This window comes from Cnephaeus nilssonii (assembly GCF_951640355.1).
Source record: "Cnephaeus nilssonii genome assembly, chromosome: 7".
In the NCBI taxonomy this organism is placed as follows: domain Eukaryota; kingdom Metazoa; phylum Chordata; class Mammalia; order Chiroptera; family Vespertilionidae; genus Cnephaeus; species Cnephaeus nilssonii.
In genome coordinates, this window is record NC_137078.1 from 56,417,868 (window position 1) to 56,432,042 (window position 14,175).

Here is a 14,175-nt window from a genome sequence, read left to right on the forward strand (position 1 = left end):
TCCTGAGAAGGCAGAAATTTTTGTTCTCATACAGATTTAGGATCTGAGGCTCTAAGTTAAGAAACTTTGGATAATTGACATACAGATAATAAGATACAGACTCAAAAGCTGTGTTTTTCCTGTTTTACAATGTGCTTCAAGGAAATATTCTTTTCCTTGGTCCCCTTGCTGTATCCCCAACCTGTCCATAAACCAGAGAGCCTCCCACAGAGACTCTTAGGCTAGAAAACACAGCATAGTATTGAAGCTCAGAGGTATCTTGAAGGCAAATGAATCACAGATCCTTACTTTGATGATGAGAAAACATATTGTGTTTTTAACTTGGCAGAAAGGAGGCTGTTGCTGGAGTCCTGGCCCTTGAATCTTCAGCAGCCTCTTGATCTTTCTGAGTTAGTTTCTTCTTTAAAATAGGGTGATCCCCATCTCTCTGCCTGCTTAATAGTGTGACTGCTCATTCCATCTTTCTGATCATGATGGCATTTACAAAATGTAAACCATTATTAAAATGAATCATTGACATAAAAATGCTTGCTGATTGACCAGGGGAACTGAAATATATGAGTCAAATAAAGATGAGGTGTTATTCCTTAACACTTTAAGGTTCATGGAGTCTTAATATGAAACAAAAGCATTTTCATAAACTAGACATCATACATGACACAGGAGCAATTAGTCCTGACTGGTTAGCTCAGCCTTGCTGTTGTCACATGGAACAACACATGACATACCATAGAAAGGCGTGTCTGTGGATTGACTGGGAAGAAAGCTTAGGAGGTGGGCTCCGAGCTGGGATCAAGGGCCCTTTAGGCACCACTGGAGTGACAACCTTCAAAGGGTAGTGAATACTCAGAAATTATGTGTAAGATGTCTTAGATGAGCTACTGAGATGTTTATTTTTCCTCTGGAAAAAGAGCCAATAGCTTTTATCAAAAGTAGTGTTACATAGTGGTTAAGATTTCTGAGTTAGAAACTGGACCTTCTGAGTTTAAATCTCTCAGCAGCTTCACTTACTAGCTATGACATCTTGGGTGAGCTAACTTATCCTATGCCTCAATTTTCTCATCTGTAAAATGAGGATAATATATAGTCCCTATCTCATAGGGTTGTGGTGAAGATAAATGAGTTACTGTATGTGAAGCATCTGACATTCAGTCAGCACACTAATTTTCACAGCTGCTTATAGTTATGGACAACTTACCTTTTTTAATGGACATTTTTATTTTATTTTATTTATGGACGACTTCTTAAGGTGAGTGAGCAGTGATTCTTGGCTCACCAAATAACAAAAGTAATTCAATCAATGGCAGCACATGAGAAAAGGATCTTGCAACAAGAATTAAGCCATAGCATTTATCTTCTCGTATCCACGAAAGCTACTGGAGCTACAGGTTTTAAGGGGCTTGGTAAGGAAAACATATGGCCAAAGATGTGGCAGAGATAGGACTCCCTGGGGTTCTAGGAGAAATGGAGATGTCCATATTGGACAGCCGGGAAGGCCTGAGGAAGCCAGGAGACTGAAATGGAAGCCAGAGGTGCAGGTGACCACAGAAAACCACATTTTCAGTCAGGAAATTGAAGTGAAGACAGGCAGGGGTTTGGACCACCAGGGGAATTTCAGCTTCTCTGTGTTGCTAGCAAAATTGTTATATGTTGTTTTCTGATAAATTTCTACAGTATTTAACAAGAAGGTTGGACAAAGTCTATCCAATTTCTGATGTTAGCTCTGTGTCTGCCACATGGGAGGTGCTTCCGAAATATTTGGTGAATTGACTTGAAGGAAGGGGGTTGAGAAATGATGTCAATTCTCCATGAAATAAATTTAGTGGTGGGGGGAGGAGACACAATAGAGCAGGCGTCCTCAAACTACGGCCCGCGGGCCACATGCGGGTGTTTTTGCTGTTTTGTTTTTTTTACTTCAAAATAAGATATGTGCAGTATGCATAAGAATTTGTTCATTTTTTTTAAACTATAGTCTGGCCCTCCAACGGTCTGAGGGACAGTGAACTGGCCCCCTGTTTAAAAAGTTTGAGGACCCCTGCAATAGAGGATCCCATTGTGAATGTTAGCCTTCAATATAGTCTCCATATTTGTTTAGGGGATTTTGATTTTACTCAAAACAATTTAGGAGCACTTCTGGAATTACCTCCCAGACGAGTTCATAGGCATTACAAAAATAAGTTCTTTTATTAATTTTCCCAGTTTCATGCTCAGGGTAAATGACGTTTGGCTATTTGGTTTTCCTGATTTATCACTATTAATAATATTCTTTCAAATGCGCCTTTAGGCTTTGCAGATAATTCTAACAACAACAATAAAATAATCTCTGTTATGAGATCTATATATATTCATTCAATCTTTACAATAGCCCTATGATCTTGATTTATAGACGAAGAAACAAAGACATCGGTTTTATAAGGTGCCCAAGGCAAACCATTTAAGAGGTAGAGCCTAGTTATTTGAGTAATTGTGACATTATTGAGATAAGTGTCTATTTCCATCTCCTTCATATTACCTTAAATGGAATTGCATTCAATTCTATGTTGAATTCTCATTTTGTTTTTATAAGGGCATATTTCTTATAGTTCAATCTTACACCATTATTTTATTTAGTCCCTTTCAGAAACCACTTTTACTTTTTAAGAACAAAGCCATTCTTGATAGGTGTAACGGAGATCTGCTTCTACCCTGAATGTGGGGAGAGTGGTACAAAGAGAAGCAGACAGCATTACTCATCTCATAGCTCAGTTTCTATTTCCTTCTTTAGGGGTAATGAATGTCCTTTACGTTACACTCACAGAAAGAATTGGACATCCCCACAACCACCTGTAGGGCAGGTAGGTGTTTATTATTCCCAGTTTAGACATGAAGATTCTGAGACTCAAATAGGTTTAAGAAACTTTTCTAAGTAGTACTGTTGGCAAGAGGTTGAGTTCAGGTCTATCAGAATCCAACATCTTTCCCACGATATGCCAGTTTTTCAGCAGATAAATACAAAGTTTCTATTTGTGTTTAAAGAAATATCAATCCCAAATGTCCAGTATGCAAAACAAATAAAACAAAACCAAAAAACCTGGCATAAAAGTAGTTCATCTGAAAGGTCAATCAGATTTGGCTCAGAATTAAAGTCCAAGATGGGCAAGAGAGCCAAATGTCTTTAACTGCATTCAAGCTTTGACATGAGTATTATAATCCAGACAGGAAAACACAGACTGCTTTCAGGACAGGAGATGGGAAATGGGGAAGCAAAGCCATAACTCTCAATAAAGGCAAAAGTTAAATAAATAAATAAATAAATAAATAAATAAATAAATAAATTAGTGTGATGATTAATGTTATTTGTGAACTTGACTAACCATGGGGTACTCAGACTAAACATCATTTCTGTGTGCGTCTGTGAGCGTATTTCCTAATGAGATTAGCATTTGAATTAGTATACACCCAATGTGGGTGAGCATTATCCAATCTATTGAGGGCCTGAATACTAGTAGAACAAAAGGCAGAGAGAAAGGAGGGATTCACCTCCTTTCCTATCTCACTGTTTGAGATGGGCCATCTCATCTTCTGTCCTCAGACTGGGATTTACACCACCAGTCCCCTGGTTCTCAGGCTTTTTGACTCAGACTGAATTACACCACCAGCTTTCCTGGGTCTCTTGTTTACAGACAGCATATTGTGGGACTGCTCAGCCTCCATATCTGTGTGAGCCAATTTCTGACAACAAATCTCTCGATATATGTACACATATATACATATATGCTGTTTGTTCTGTTTCTCTGAAAAACCATAACCTAACCAGTAATGATGAAATGAACAATTTCAAAGCACCAATTATGGATCAAGTACTGTTGCTAGGATTTTCTGTATGCTCTGTTCATTCAGTCATTTACTGAGTAACTATCTGAATGCCTAGTGTATGCCATGCAGTGTGCTAGGCTAAACTCGGGGACAAAAAGTCAAATAAGATTTGGCCCGACCCTGCCAGAGACTGAAAGTAATCTGCACAAAAATTCCATAAGGATTGTTATTCTCACTTCATGGAAGAGGAATAGAGGCTCAGAGCAATTCTGGGGCTTATCTAAGGTTACACAGATAGAACATGGTAGACCTGGGTCTGAATCCATGTGTTATGCTCTTTACTACACAGCTGCTTTCTATTAACCCCAAATTCTAGAACAAATTATTTTAGCAGATGGCCATAACACACATTGAAAAGAAGGTGGTAATCTTAAGTGCCAGTGCAAAGAAGTAGTCAAACGAAATGGCAAGCTAAACCCATCACTCTCTCTTCTGGTCTGGCAAAGCTGTAGAAATTCCATGTATCTCAGTATTGTTCATCACTGGTCTGAACAAAATGGGAATATGTGGCCAGGATGAGGGCACAGTTGGGTGAAACATCGTGTGGTGAATGAGGGAGGCTGGAGTGTGTTATCAATAGATAGCTATAAAACTAGATGGTAGTAACATGTCACAGTGCTCTGTCTTTGGCCTGGTCCCATTCATATATTTGTTCACTCACTCACTCACTCACTCACTCACTCACTCACTCACTCACACACAAGCATTTATTGAATGGTGATGAAATATAAAGGCTCTATGCCAGATACAGGGGGTTTGTGGGGAACACCAAAATGTGCCATGTAGATTTTTCTTCAGAAGGGCTTCTCATACTAGCTGTTGAGAGTGCTACACGGTATGACAGCTTTCAACTGTTCACACTTCAGGCTCTGCCTCAGCTGCAGAGAGCAACCTGGCCCAAGGTCATGCCCCTTTCTTAGCCTGCCCATATCAAAGTACTGATTGATGTGACAGTATGAGGGTTATTCATCTCAGCCAAACTCAGGTCTGACCTGAAGGGTCATTCCACCTCTGGAGCTCCCCATATGCTCAGCTCAGCTTAACTTCTCCCTATGCCCATAGGTGTTGTAAACAAGGTCACTCCTAAATAAACATCCTGCACATTAAATTTAAACTTGGAGTTGGAATCAGTCTGTTTCATGGAAAGCCCATTGATAAAATAAGGTGCTTTGTACTTTGTTCATCCTCTAAAGAGCACAACTATAACCAAAAACAAAAGTTACATGGAGACAGCATTTTGGATTTAATAATTTTCTTTCCAAAGTGAAACAGCCTGCCTCAAAAAGCACTAAACTCTGGAAGACAGAGGGAACACTATTACCCGTGGAAGAGTCTTTATCAACCAAAAACATTGGTATTTTAATTAAATTTGTTTTTGTTCATCCTGCTGCTGACTATCATATAGCACGCAGCACTGGTATTTAGATATTAGTGATTAGAAATTTGTAAAAGAAAACTTCCTAGATTCTGGGAATAATCTGAAGGTAAATAGGAAAGTAATTCCATTTCCTCAAGAATTTCAAAAGCAATATGAAGTTATTTAAGACATAGTGGCAGAAACTGTCACTGTCTACACTAGTATCCAATATCTAAAAGCTCATTTGTCTTTTAGTAAAAATTTGTCAATTTTAGCTTGTTACATGGCTATCTAGCCAAACACTACATTTCCCAGACTCCCTTCCAGCTAATGTGGCCATGTGACTAAAATAAGTACAATGAGATCTGAGTGGTGGTGATGGGTGCAACTTCTGGTTGAAGGCTTAAAGGAAGCCACGTGCCTTTTATTTTCTATTTCCTCCATCCCAAGGTTGGAACATGGAGGTGATTGATGGTGGTAAGGCAGCAGCACCCTAGAAAAGTGGAGCAATAATACAAAAAGTCCTTGGGTTCTTGAATGATCCCTGAAGTAGGACTTTATTACCTATCTGGACTATCTGCCAACTTTGATTTTTACATGGGAGAGAAATAAATCATATATTTTGTTTAAGTTATTGCCATTTTGGTCTCTGTTAAAACAGCTCTACCAATATTCTAACTTATACAGAAGCCAAATCAACAACTAAAACCTGGGTGATGTTCAGTCTTTGCCCTAGCAGCATGCTATTTTACCAGGAAACTGCAACAGAAGAATATAAATTAACTTCCTTTATCTATGAGTTTATCTTAAAATTCCTCAAAAGAAATAGAAATCAGAAATCCAACATAAGCCATTGTTATGAATAGCTTACCATTAGAAATTTCTTCTATTTCTAATAGTGTAATGATGGATGCTTTTGTAGCATAAGAACCATAGACTAAATGAAATATTCTGATGTATCATTAACTGGTATAGGTTCTATTTCTCTTTTTACACCAGAACTAAGTGTAGATATATAAATGTTCTGATTGTTTTGGTGGAAACATTTCAAGTTGTACAAATTATTTGCCATTTTTATCATGCTACTAAGTGAATTACAGAAGGTTACCTATCTGTTTTTGGAGATAATGTACTGCATATGTGAAATATAGGTACATATGGATTATCTAGATATGAATAAGGATTCTAAAGCCAAGAAAATGTTTCAGTTACAATGTCCCTTTATACTTACGTATATCCAGAAACATGCTTAACTTTTCCTAAAGTAGCAATAACAGCTCACTCTCCTATACTAAATATGAAAAGTCACAGATATTTGCAAATCATAGTAGTGGCAGAGCCAGGTTCTCACATTAGAGGGAACAAGCTGGGAGTGCAGGGATGGTGGTGGTAGGGGGACCCAAGGGTCTTTTGATTAGTGGTGTTGCTGCTATGCAGAAACAGTCTACCTCTGTAACTACTTTTTTTCAGTGTCTCCATTTTATTTTTACACGGCTTTCCCTAACATCTTTTCATCAGAGCCCTAACCACATCCTGCCTATTTATCACCTTTAAAACAGGTGTTGGGAGGGCTCAGTGGAAGCAGCCCCTCTTCTTGCTGAATCCTCAACAGCATTTCTGGTTGGAGAAATAACCAGCAGATGACTGGGGGATACATATTCTTCCTGACAAAGGGCATTCCTTCTTTCCTAGATTCAACTAGCTTTCAGCAAATATCTACCATGTGTCTGGCTATTCTAGTAAGTTTTCTTTCATGTAAATTTGTTCATTTGATCCTGTGAACTTATCTTTTGCACTTATGTCAGGAAGCCTCCAAATGCCCAATAAGTTTATTAAAACCCACAGAGAAGAGGATATAAACTGGTTTCAGGAAATACATTTTTATAATTAATAAAAAAAGACTCAGTAAGAAATGATTTGAAAGATGTCAACTGAAAAGTGAAAACGTGTGCATTTAAAATGCTCCCATTACTAGAAATCACTAGTATTACAGACCAATATGTAAGTTAAAATCTGTATCTTCTATGCAGAAGGGAGAAAAAGCTAATATACTTCATGCTTCCTTTTTTTAAGTTAACATATGAGTATATGATTAAAAATGATCTGAAACATCATTTGCTGTGGTTGATTACTATTAGCCATCATTTTAGCTGTCACTAACAGTAGTGAAAAAGTTCATTATAAGCACTAAGCACTGAAGAAGGTGTCATTAGAGACTTTATTCATCCCAGGCAGGCATCTATCAAAGGAGAGATGATGACAACTCCTTTGAAAAGGTTAGCTGAGATATTTCCAGAAGCATCTCAAAAGTGGTTCAACATTTAGAAACTTCTTGTTTAGGGGGAATGCTGTAGGGAGATCACATCTCGCTGAAGAAGATGCCAAGAACATATTTAGCTGCTAGTTTGAGAGCCTTCAGCTGCTCTTCACAGCTATTTTTAGAAAACAATTGTATCATTTATCGAACACCATAGAGAAAATACTGTAAATGTTGGAACTGAAGAATTCAACAACTAAAGACATTTAATAGATGGGAACTGGAGGAAGTATAAATTGTGGGGGAAAAAATACCAATTAGAATAATACAAATAAGACATACCTGTATTTGAGGTGTCTAAAAGATAAGAGTACTGAAGACAATTTGGTAATAAAAATATAATAAAGATTTTGAGGTTTAAAATAATTTTATACAGTATTAGACTAATATATTTTTGGAGCATAACAATGAGATGTTTTTAAAGAAAATTAATTTTCTTGGTTTTCTTCCCAGGGGTTTCTATGTGCTCTATCATAAAAATAGACAGTAAGATATGTTTTAAATAAATATCATTATTAGTAAGTATGTAAACTGTATATAGTTTTCAATTGCTGCAGAAGTAAGTTTGGATAATGTTTTTTTTTCTTCTTTTGAAAAATGCTTGCAGGAACATCAGTAAAATGGAAATGTGGCCCTATGCATTTTTACTATTTTGAAAAGCACAAGAAATGCAATATAAAATGAGCACAATTTTCAAAAGCCAGAATGAGCTGTTTAAGGTTTCTAGAGTTCATAAAATGGTGACCATAGGCAGCCTTCAGCTTAAGAAGTTTCTGCTCTACTTAATGCTCATGGGCAGAACACACCTTTCTGTCCAACCTCACCCAAGCTTGACATAAAAACCACTCACCACTGGTGATGGGGAAAGTGCAATGTTGCCTATCGATGCCTTCAGTTCATCTACGGTTGCAGCGTTCTTAAGAATGTCTTTAGATTGCAATGGCTTAATCTTAATATTAAATTTCTTGTGTGATTCTTCTTCCTCTTCTGATTCACTTGAAGAATAAAAGTGCTTTCCTTTGGTAGGTAGGACACAGTTAAAGATACTTAACTCTTTACTGGGAGGCAATGATGAGTAAAAGACAAGAGTGACTGCACATAGTGGTGGCAAAAGTATCCTTAAGATGGTAGAACATCAAAGCAAAACAAACAAAAGAATAAGTCAGGCTCTAGCCGGTTTGGCTCAGTGGATAGAGCATCTCCCTGAAAACTGAAGGGTCCTGGGTTTGATCAGTTGCAGTCTCCTGAGCATCACTGAGGGCGCATGCAGGAGGCAACCAATCGATGACTCTCACATTGATGTTTCTCTCTCTCTCTCTCTGTCTCTCTCCCTCCTTTCCACTCTTTCTGAAAATCAATGGAAAAATGTCCTCAGATGAGGATTTACAAAAATAAATAAATAAAAATAAAAAGAGTAAATCAGGAAAGGGTTAGAATTTATTTATCTTTCCTTGGAACAAGATTAAGGATGGTGAATTTCAAGAAGCAATAGTTATAATGTCCTACATTTTTGCTGCAGTTGGCCATTTGGTGTGTCACTCTCAGTACACACATTGCTGAACCTTCTATGGAGAGAGGAAATCATTTTAATGGACAATTTGTGATGTTTTAAGTGCTTCAGAGTGTGACCTTTTCTGCCCAGAGGTGATTTGTGGGGAGAGCACAAGTAACAGATATTTGCCAGTCATGATAAATGACGCTGTCACAACAGGCTTCAGCAGACAACCCAGTATCCATAATGTGCACAATTGTTTCTCAGCACATTTCTCTCTTTCTCCTCTCTCTCTCTTCTATGAATAGACTGAGGCAAAATGCCTGCTTGTTAGTGATCAGGCTGTTCTCTGTGCTGTTTATTCATCTCTAATATTATGGACAACAGGGCTTGGGAAGCTGGTATTATTTCAACACCTTTTCAAAATCTGAATTTATAATACTGCTTTATGAGAAAAAAAAATAAATAAAGAAAGAAAGGATATAGCCAGGTTCCTCGGGTCTGATGCTGTAGCCTTCTTCATCCAGCTCGGGTGAGTTCTATAAAATACAAGTGAACATAATGCAATTACTATCCTGACAATAATCAAGGAATTATTCATTTTCCTTCTAGAGCATTCTACTTAAGGATATAAACATGTCTCTTATTTTTGGAGGTCAGGATTTTAACTTTTGGAAGTGAATGCTGGGCAGTATATATATAGATATTTACTCAAGGAAATGTGGGGAGTCTTTCTATTGGGAAAACAAACTAGGAGTCAACAACTGTCAATGAAAGGAAACATTCAGAGAGGATTTACCATGCATTTTCTGTAAGCCAAGGACTTTGCTAAGCAACATGAAGGGATATAAAATGAAAACTACTTGTCCTTTGGAAAATTGAAATGTATTTGGTAGGCAGAAAATAAAAACAAAAATACAAAATACAAAACACAAAACATCAGTGATAGGAGTTTGAAGGAAGAGGAAATTAGTGAGGTTTGAAAGAATCAGGGACCTGCATGTGCCTTTTGGGATAGAGGGGGGTACAAAGGGACTCACTGGTGAGGAAGAGTCTGTTTTGAGACCTCCAAGGCTGAAACAGATAACCTTATTCAGATTATATGACTGGAAAGGAAGCTGTACAGTGAGAGGCAATGGGAAATAGGACCATGGGTGGCCAACATGCTGGGGGAAGAGTTCATACTTGATATAGTTACTGCAGCTTCTCATTTAGGGGAGGGCATGCCGGAAGCAGCATCTTAAGGTATTTGGAAATCACACTTCAGGATAGACTTGGCACAGAAGGAAATGGAGAAAAAAAAACTAATTCAAAATACTTGCATCATGCCCATAAGATGTGTGGATAATATAAACAAAGTTGGTGGTGGTGGGAAGGGATGAATCAAGGACATTTGGAAGGACAAACTGCTAGGCTTACTAACAGATTTATCATAGGAGAAAAAGGAGAGGGAAGGTTCAGGAAAACGCCGGGATTTCTACCCTCAAATCCTGGGAGACTGCTGGTACTCCTGGCTGAACTAATTGTAACAGCAGACAACTAATATTTTTAGGAAAAAGACAGGAAAGAGAAAAGACAGTTTGCATTATTAGAATTAGTTATCATATTTTAGTTCCTATTATAAGGTAAGTACTATGACCTACACTTTATTTCATTGAACCTTCATAACAATCATATGTAGAATTATTCTATTTACCAAGAAGGAAACTAAGAGAAATCAGATGCCATTACTCAAGGAACCCACACAGCAATGGCAGAACCACTCCTTGATCCCAGGTATTTGAGACTATATCCTACACTGTAGAGGGGAATAAGGTGAAGAGTTCAATAATGACCCTTTTGAAGTTGAGGTAATAGGCCTGGAAGTCAGAGAGAACAGAGCTGGAGAGAGATTTTGGAGTCACTGAAACAATGAAAGTGCCATGACCATGGGGAGAGAAGATGGCCTGAATGCATTCTGTCCTTCATTTCTCAGCTTACTTTCCTTTTTTTTTTTCTTTTAAAATAAAAGTATATTAAGATCACTTCCCTGCTAAAAATGTGTCTGTGGCTTCTCACTGCACTCAGAATAAAAGCCCATGCTCAGCTGGTGAGACTCAGTGGTTGAGCGTTGACTCATGCGCCAAGAAGTTACCAGTTCAATTCCCCGTCAGGCACATGCCCAAGTTGCGGGCTCAATCCCCAGTAGGGGACTTGCAGGAGGCAGCCGATCAATGTTTATACTTCTCTCTCATCATTGATGTTTCTCTCTCTCTCCCTCTCCCTTCCTCTCTCTCTAATATCAATACAAACACATATATATTTTTTAAAAAGCACAGTGCCTCTGTGTAGCCCACAAGCCCCGGCAAGACCTGGCTCATGATCTTCTCTCTAGCCTCAGGTTTGAGATTCTTTTCTGATCCCCCTCAGCCACAAGGCCTTCTTCCTATTATATGGTAAGTACCATGACCCATTGTTAACTTATGATTTGAATGCTGCAAGTTTTTTTTGTTTTTGTTTTTTTCCCATTTCAGGGTCCTTATAAATTATCTGCCTGAAATTCTCTTTTTTTTTAAAAATATTTTTATTAATTTCAGAAAGGAAGGGAGAGGGAGAGAGAAATAGAAACATCAATCATGAGAGAGAATCATTGATCGGCTGCCTCCTGCATGCCCCACACTGAGGATCAAGCCCGAAACCCGGGCATGTACTCTGACTGGGAATTGAACCATGACCTCCTGGTTCATAGGTCCATGCTCAACCTCTGAGCCACGCTGGCCAGGTTGCCTGGAATTATCTTTCCTCAAATGTTCATCCAGTTAACCTCAATTTATACTTCAGTGTAGGAGTAGGGACCTTTTTTTCTGCCAAGGGCCATTTGGATATTTATAACATTATTTGAGGGCCATACAAAATTATCAACTTAAAAAATAGCCTGCTATGTTTGGTCAAACATTTAATTAACTCACCCCTAATGCCTTGGCAGGGCCAGACTAAATTATTTATTTGGTGGGCCTTAGGGGGCCTGCAGGCTGGATGTTCCCTACCCTTGCTTTAGGGCTTCCCTTTATTAAAGGTCAAATCCTCCCTAAGGCTGTCTCTGCTCTTACCCTCTCCCTGCCAAAAGCAAGATGATATAACGTATTAAGAACAAAACCCTTCTCATTACTTAGAGAAAGTTGTATCTAATGTATAATTATAATAGCAATTCCTGTGTGGCCTTATTAGTTTTTATGACTAACAACATTTGAGGAAAATTATGCTTCAATTAAGCACTTGCATTTTGACCAGGGATAACACTGGAGTTTAGGATTTGTGTGCTGGATGTGAGGGGGTAGTGCTTGATGAGTAATTTGGTATTTTAATTATCATACTTGTTTATTTAGAGTATCACATTCATGCAAATTGAAGAATCCTAGAAAATATAACAAGAGTCTTTCTAGGTAAAAAGAATTTTTAAAAATCACCCTTTCTTAATTTCTCATATCTTCCCTTACAACACTATTTTGAGCAAATAATTAGTTTACTGAGTCCTTGCAATAATGTTGTAAAGTAGCTACTGACTTAATTTTTGCTGGACAGCAAATTACTATCCCAAAGCTACACACAGCTGACTTGTGGAGAGGCTAGGTCTTGAGCCCATTATCTAACAGCCTTTACTGCTCTTAGCCTGTCTACCATGTTAATCGTGCCAGGTACTTTCTGATGAGATGGCATGTTTCACTTATTTATATGTAATATTTTAAATACAAGAATGCCTCAACTCATTTTCAAGTTCTGAAATACTTAGTAAAGAAAAAAACATTTTCTGATACTCACGTATCTTTCCCAATCAATTTCTGCATAAAATCCATTTGGCGCCCCATTGCTTTTCTTCTGTAATAAATGTGAAAATAAATTTAGAAGAGAAACATTTGAACGAAACAAAAAAGGGATAAAGAATACTTAACTCTCATCTTTATTTAACAAGAGCTATCAATACCCAGGACTGGAAAGACAAACCAGAGCAGCCTATGAAGCAGCCACATTAGTGTAACCAAATGGTAAACTGAGTGCCGTGACACTGCCTAATCTATAATGTGATACTCCACATAATCTATCTGCCTAATCTATAATGTGATACTCTACATAATCTATTCTGTACTTATTGTACAAAAGACTGTAGAATACCTAAGCATAGAATATTCACTACTAACTGTTCAAATTTTATTCAATTACTAAAAAGTTAGAAGCATCTACATTATAATTTAATTCTCCATACCTTCAGGGGATAACAACAGATATATGTATTTAAATGGCAACATTCTGAATTCCATGTTGCTTTCATATACAATCAGTTCCAACAATATCCAAAGAGTATTCATCCAAGTCGTTAACTAATTTTTTAGCTTTTCTAATACTAACTTATTTTTTTCCTAACCATCCCCTTGATAGACTACAAAGGAAATCAGCTTCAAATTAGTTAATTCAGCTCCCAGGTATTAAAAATGGTGTTGATATTCTTTACAAGTGGCTTTAAAAAACAAATTATTAAAATAGAATAATAGGATTCACCATGGATTTTTCTGTCATCCATGTGTCCTATGCCTCCAGGAACACACGTCATTGCAAGATGAATGGATATCAGCATTACTCTCTCTAGATTATTTGTAAGTTCTATTTTGACTCCTAGTACAACCATGATATATGGCCACAAGCACTTGAGCAAGGATGTGGCCTTATCCAAAGAGAAATTACTAGGATTCTCTACTTTTTTTGTGAGCAGAAGACAAAAACACAAATCAAACTGGGGAAGGAGGGTTCAATTCAACAGCACTCAGGTATTTAGCACATAGAGCAATGGTCTGTCACTGGGCACAAGCAGATCTCAGAACAACACAAATTAAACGGTGACATGTGAGATTGAAGACAGAACCTCTAATTTTGCAATCACAAATGAAGGCGAGTTGGATCACAATATGAACAGTTAACACTCAATTTGACAAATAGGCGGGAGAAGTAAGCTTTTCATGTTTGCATGTAGGACCACTAGAAAACCAAATTAGAGGTAACCATCATTATTGATTAATACTTACTGAATGTTGCCTGGGCACTCTATGAACCCACAATAGCTTAGTAAGGGTGAACACGAGTAAGGAATAGATAATATGTTCAAGTCCTCTCTCTTCCTTAGGT

General features: G+C 37.7%; 1 protein-coding gene across 7 annotated transcripts in view; it reads right to left on the reverse strand.

Moving 5' to 3' along the window:
• SGIP1 (SH3GL interacting endocytic adaptor 1) overlaps positions 1-14,175 on the reverse strand; it is a 212,330-nt gene that overhangs the window by 83,529 nt on the left and 114,626 nt on the right. For all 7 annotated transcript variants that reach the window (XM_079777594.1, XM_079777593.1, XM_079777589.1 and 4 more), the window contains 3 exons: positions 12,820-12,876; positions 9,506-9,560; positions 8,380-8,555 (listed from right to left, as the gene is read on the reverse strand). In XM_079777594.1, the coding sequence (XP_079633720.1) occupies positions 8,380-8,555; positions 9,506-9,560; positions 12,820-12,876 (288 nt within the window). The remainder of the gene's footprint in view (positions 1-8,379; positions 8,556-9,505; positions 9,561-12,819; positions 12,877-14,175) is intronic.